Source organism: Tachysurus vachellii, chromosome 5 (assembly GCF_030014155.1).
Source record: "Tachysurus vachellii isolate PV-2020 chromosome 5, HZAU_Pvac_v1, whole genome shotgun sequence".
NCBI classification, from domain to species: Eukaryota; Metazoa; Chordata; class Actinopteri; order Siluriformes; family Bagridae; genus Tachysurus; species Tachysurus vachellii.
The window spans coordinates 28,771,871-28,777,870 of NC_083464.1; the positions used below are offsets into that span (position 1 = coordinate 28,771,871).

A 6,000-nucleotide genomic window follows, 5' to 3' on the forward strand; every position below is an offset into this window, starting at 1 on the left:
TCACACACTAGGGACAATTTTCCAGAGATGCCAATCAACCTACCATGCATGTCTTTGGACCGGGGGAGGAAACCGGAGTACCCGGAGGAAACCCCCGAGGCACGGGGAGAACATGCAAACTCCACACACACAAGGTGGAGGCGGGAATCGAACCCCGACCCTGGAGGTGTGAGGCGAACGTGCTAACCACTAAGCCACCGTGCCCCCTGTTATTTAATTATTATTTATAATATAGTGTTATTTATGTCTGTACTTTTGAGAGTCACAAACAGCTGGAACCAAATTCCTTGTGTGTGTCAACAATAAACCTGATTCTGATTCTGATTCATTCATTCATTCATTCATTCATCTTCTACCGCTTATTCGAACTACCTCTGGACACATTGTTATATTACACGTTTGTCCCAATGCAGCTGCCGTATTTTATTAGTCAGCGCTGTTTTAAGGCTCGATCACAAAATGGCATTTAGTTTGCTATGTAGTGCATTAAACAGGGCGCAGAAACGCAACGCCTCCTCTACTATGTAGTGAACATACTCAGTGCACTAGCTGGCGGTTTGGGATTGAGCTGAAGTGTCGCTTCAGCATGGAGGCTTCTAGATAAACAAGTCAAACTCTGCTAAACCAACGTTTATAAAGTTTTACTCTGAGCTGCTTTATTATTTGGGGTGGATTTTATCCCGAAAGATTATTCAGAGATAAAACAGCCTGATTGTTAGTTTGTAAAGTAAGTATTTATGTCCTGCTGTCTTATTTTTAGCTCACATGTGGCTCCAGCATGCTAGCTAGATTAGCCTGTTAGCTTGAACCTGGATAAACCTACAGTCTGTGTGCAGAGATAAAGGAACATTTGAGAAACGTTATTATTAATATTACATTTTAATGTTTAATGTTGGTAAACTGATAGGACACTTAATTAAAGAGAGGAAATTAGGGTTAAAGTAAATGAATAATTATCAGTGTGTTGTTTCAGTTCAGTAATGTTTTTAAAATAAAAAGAAAAAATCATTTACATTTCATTTAAGTATTACATTGTCAGCTGTTACACATTATTATTTATGTATTCATATATTGTATTATTATATATAATATGCAGAAATTATTATTTAGTGGAAAGTAATATGTGAAACTAAAAAAAAAAACACACGAAATTTAATTAAGTTAATAATAGTTAATAATGTCATTTAGACACACTTTGTTTGTCTGCATGTATAAATCAATGAAATAAATCTATATTTATATTTTCCATGCTGATATATCCTGCTTATATTTTTTGTAACGTGTCAGTAGTGATGGTGTGTGTTTATTTTCACAGACCATGCCGTCTGCGTGTGACACTCTTGTCGATGATATTGAGGACATGGTGTCCTCCAGCCAGCCGGCTTCTCTTCAGCGCTCCTCAAGCAGACAGTCTGTCATTCCCCGAGTAAGAAAACGGAAAGATCTCACAGCTAACGAGGAACTGCAGGCTGACAGGTGAGGAGACTTGAGACACACGTGAGACACACGTGAGACTTGAGACACACGTGAGACTTGAGACACACGAGAGACACACGTGAGACGAGAGAGACTTGACGCACACGTGAGACACGAGAGAGACTTGACGCACATGTAAGACACACGAGAAAGACTTGACGCACACGTGAGACACACGAGAGACTTGACGCACACGTGAGACACATGAGAGACACACGAGAGAGACTTGACGCACACGTGAGACACACGAGAGAGACTTGACGCACGCGTGAGACACACGAGAGAGACTTGACGCACACGTGAGACACGAGAGAGACTTGACGCACATGTGAGACACGAGAGAGACTTGACGCACACTTGAGACGAGAGAGACTTGACGCACACGTGAGACACACGAGAGACTTGACGCACACGTGAGACACACGAGAGAGACTTGATGCACACTTGAGACACATGAGACACACGAGAGACTTGACGCATACGTGAGACACACGAGAGAGACTTGATGCACACATGAGACACACGAGAGAGACTTGACGCACACTTGATACACATGAGAGACTTGAGAAATGAGACTCAATGTTTGAGCATCTCAAAGTTCTTCAGTACAATGCAATAATAACAGTGTAAATATACCCTAACTGTACACAACACTGAAAATTTCCTACAAATGATTATCAACATTTTATGATTAAATTAGTGCTGATCTTTTCCTTTACTTTGTTTAAATGAGCTGATTCTATTTTGTTTCACTTTAAAAAAGAAACCATTAGCTTTTAATAGCTACATAAAAAGATTTTATTATAATTACATATTGCATCTTTTGTCATTATAGATGAGTTGTATTTTCCAGTTGGTATAAAATGAAAAAGAATCTGAATAAAGTTCTAGCAGGAAAGTTACTGTAGTTTGAAAAGCCACAATTCTGTAGTTTATTTAATTCAGATGAGGGCTTCAGTATGAACCTGTAACCAAACAAAGAAATACATTTTCTTTTTGCTGCTTATTCAAAAAAAAGATTAAACGTTTTAATTTAACGTTTTTGTCGCCATCTAGTGCCCAAAGCATTATAATACCTTCTCTGCTTGTCGCTCTAGTAAGATCAGATAATGTTTCTCTAAATTATTCACTCACTCACTCATCTTCTACCGCTTATCCGAACTACCTCGGGTCACGGGGAGCCTGTGCCTATCTCAAGCGTCATCGGGCATCAAGGCAGGATACACCCTGGATGGAGTGCCAACCCATCGCAGGGCACACACACTCTCATTCACTCACGCAATCACACACTACGGACAATTTTCCAGAGATGCCAATCAACCTACCATGCATGTCTTTGGACCGGGGGAGGAAACCGGAGTACCCGGAGGAAACCCCCGAGGCACGGGGAGAACATGCAAACTCCACACACACAAGGTGGAGGCGGGAATCGAACCCCCAACCCTGGAGGTGTGAGGCGAACGTGCTAACCACTAAGCCACCGTGCCCCCTTCTCTAAATTAGAATCTGTTAAATTGAAATCTTATTTTCCTTGATGGTGTGTAAGTTTAGTAGAGTTTGTGGGTTTGAAACACATAGTCAGTTCATTAAAATTCAAAATGATATGATCAGGTTATTTCCTATTGGATGCCACAGTAACAGGAGAGTAAACATGGAACAGTAGTGTAAACACACGATGCACTATGATTGTGTTATTACACCTTTGACGCGATGATGCCGCCGTTCAGATTCTCTCAGAGACCAGAATTTATGTCTTATATCACAGGTGTTTAGACGTGTTTATTTCCTCCCACTAGTGTGATCCCGGGCACTCAGAAAGTGTGGATGAGGACGTGGGGCTGCTCACATAACAGCTCAGATGGGGAGTACATGGCAGGGCAACTGGCTGCAAGTGGCTACAAGATGACTGGTAACACACACACACACAGCCCTCAGTTACACTACTCTCATTACAGTACAGTATTTTGACCTTAAGGACCAGAGAGTGTGTCCATAAAGGTCCAATATATCCAGGAATTAATTCCCAATTCTGGCTGTATACAGTATAGGATCACTACAACAGAGGAACTGTCATTAGTACATCTAAGTACAGGTGTGTGATTACAGACACTTACTTTCCTTGGCTTTGCCCTACATTTATGAACCAGCTCTTGAACATGCCCCTTCTTCCACATGCATAAACACTAGTCTAAAATTTCCTCACTGGGACGAACAAACTGAAGACGTTCAGACTGTACACTTGGGAGCACCTGGGGTATTAGGTTAGTTGGCCAGGTCTTAGTTGTTGTCACCTCCAGGTCACTGCGTCTGGGTTGTTGGTTCCAGGTAGTTGTGTTAGTCGTCTAGTTGGATCTGAGTCGGTAGATGCAAGATGCTCGATCGCTGGATCTGAATAGTAGTTCTTCATGGCAGAAGATGGGGAAGTATGTGGTTAGGTCATGGTCACAGGGTTCAAGGTGCTTGGACTGAGTGGGTGGGTGTAGTTAGTCCATGTTGTGCGGTCTGTGTAGTTAAGTTGGAGTCGGCAGGTCTAAGTTGTTGCTAGTTCAGAGTATTAAAGGCTGTGAAGTTGAGTCTGTGTCTGAGGGACTGAGCTGGTAGATCTGAATAGGAGAAGCTGTGGTAGTAGGAGATTAAGGCAGAATTGCCAGGCTCCAGAGTAGTGGAGTCTGGGTAATGGAGTAGGTTTGGGCAGGACATTAAAGAGCATCATTATTTCCCAGGCCATCCTTTAAAATATTCTTGTTTGCCGTAACCCGACCGACCCTGTCAATTTAGGACCGACTCAAATTTTTAATTTTTTTGCTCTAAGTCCGACCGACTTGCCGGTTGTAAATTTGCGTTAAGACCGACCAATTTTTTTTAATACAAAAGCAATAAAATAATATTAATTATATTTTAGTAAGTATTGTAAATATATAAATTGCCTAGGCCTACATACAAACGAAGGCTACGTTCTTTCTTTTAAATAAAAACCTGTGACGTCATCTATGTTTACACTATTGGTTACCGGCTGTCACACTATGGCCTGTGCGTTCGCTTCGTCTCATCCTCTCATTCACTGTCAGAGTCAACGTGTTCGCGCTTGGTAATGATGGCTGTGGCTGCGGCTGCAGTAAACAAAATGTTCGCGGTCACTGTTCAAAGTCATACGGGTTCGGGCACCATAATACATCTAAAAAATTCATTAAAACAGCTTGACACTGCTTTAACTTGGCACGAAGTTCTGGAAAAACTGTGTCCAGATCTTTTCCCATCCCTTCTCCCGTCTAGTCTATATAGTCTGCATCAAAATGAGGTTTGCAATAATGCACCCGAATGCACATTGAAGACCCACTCAGTGACGTCACGATATGCTAATTTGTTTAAATTCATACCTACGTAATCACCATCACCAAAATTGTAACTTGAAACTTGGAAAAAAAAAAAAAAAAGAGACCTACCCACCGTCCCTTTTTTTTTTTTTTTTTTTTTTTTTTTTTTAAAACTGTTACTGCAAACCAAAATATTTTTAAGGATGGCCCCCATTTAGAGTAGGGGTGAGAGTGTGTGTGTGTGTGTGTGTGTGAGATTGTGTGTGTGTGTGTGTGAGATTGTGTGTGTGTGTGTGTGAGATTGTGTGTGTGTGTGTGTGAGATTGTGTGTGTGTGTGTGTGAGATTGTGTGTGTGTGTGTGTGAGATTGTGTGTGTGTGTGTGAGATTGTGTGTGTGTGTGTGAGATTGTGTGTGTGTGTGTGAGATTGTGTGTGTGTGTGTGAGATTGTGTGTGTGTGTGTGAGATTGTGTGTGTGTGTGTGAGATTGTGTGTGTGTGTGTGAGATTGTGTGTGTGTGTGTGAGATTGTGTGTGTGTGTGTGAGATTGTGTGTGTGTGTGTGAGATTGTGTGTGTGTGTGTGAGATTGTGTGTGTGAGATTGTGTGTGTGAGATTGTGTGTGTGAGAGAGTGTGTGTGTGTGAGAGATTGTGTGTGTGTGAGAGATTGTGTGTGTGTGTGAGAGATTGTGTGTGTGTGTGAGAGATTGTGTGAGTGTGTGTGTGAGTGTGTGTGTGAGTGTGTGTGTGAGTGTGTGTGTGAGTGAGTGTGTGTGAGTGTGTGTGAGTGTGTGTGTGAGTGTGTGTGTGAGTGTGTGTGAGTGTGTGTGAGTGTGTGTGAGTGTGTGTGTGAGTGTGTGTGTGAGTGTGTGTGTGTGTGTGTGTGTGTGTGTGTGTGTGTGTGTGTGTGTGTGTGTGTGTGTGAGTGTGTGTGAGTGTGTGTGTGTGTGTGTGTGTGTGTGTGTGTGTGTGAGTGTGTGTGTGTGTGTGTGAGTGTGTGTGAGTGTGTGTGAGTGTGTGAGTGTGTGTGAGTGTGTGTGAGTGTGTGTGAGTGAAATGAAGTCCAAGTTGGCAGGTCCAGGTAGCTGTGTCTGTGTGTGAGTCAGACCTGGGGGTGTCAGTCGCTCTTCACAGGACAAGTCTGTGTTGTTGAGTCTGGGTTTGAGCTGGAATATGTGCATGTTAATAGTAGGAGAGGATTCGTTAGGTC

The 6,000-nt window shown here is 42.3% G+C and overlaps 1 protein-coding gene across 1 annotated transcript in view; it reads left to right on the plus strand.

The window, feature by feature from the left end:
* The first annotated feature begins 567 nt into the window (after positions 1-567).
* cdkal1 (CDK5 regulatory subunit associated protein 1-like 1) overlaps positions 568-6,000 on the plus strand; it is a 198,514-nt gene continuing 193,081 nt past the window's right edge. Inside the window, exons 1-3 of the mRNA XM_060871015.1 lie at positions 568-727; positions 1,316-1,476; positions 3,273-3,385. Coding sequence (XP_060726998.1) covers positions 1,319-1,476; positions 3,273-3,385 — 271 coding nt within the window. The 5' untranslated portion in view covers positions 568-727; positions 1,316-1,318. The remainder of the gene's footprint in view (positions 728-1,315; positions 1,477-3,272; positions 3,386-6,000) is intronic.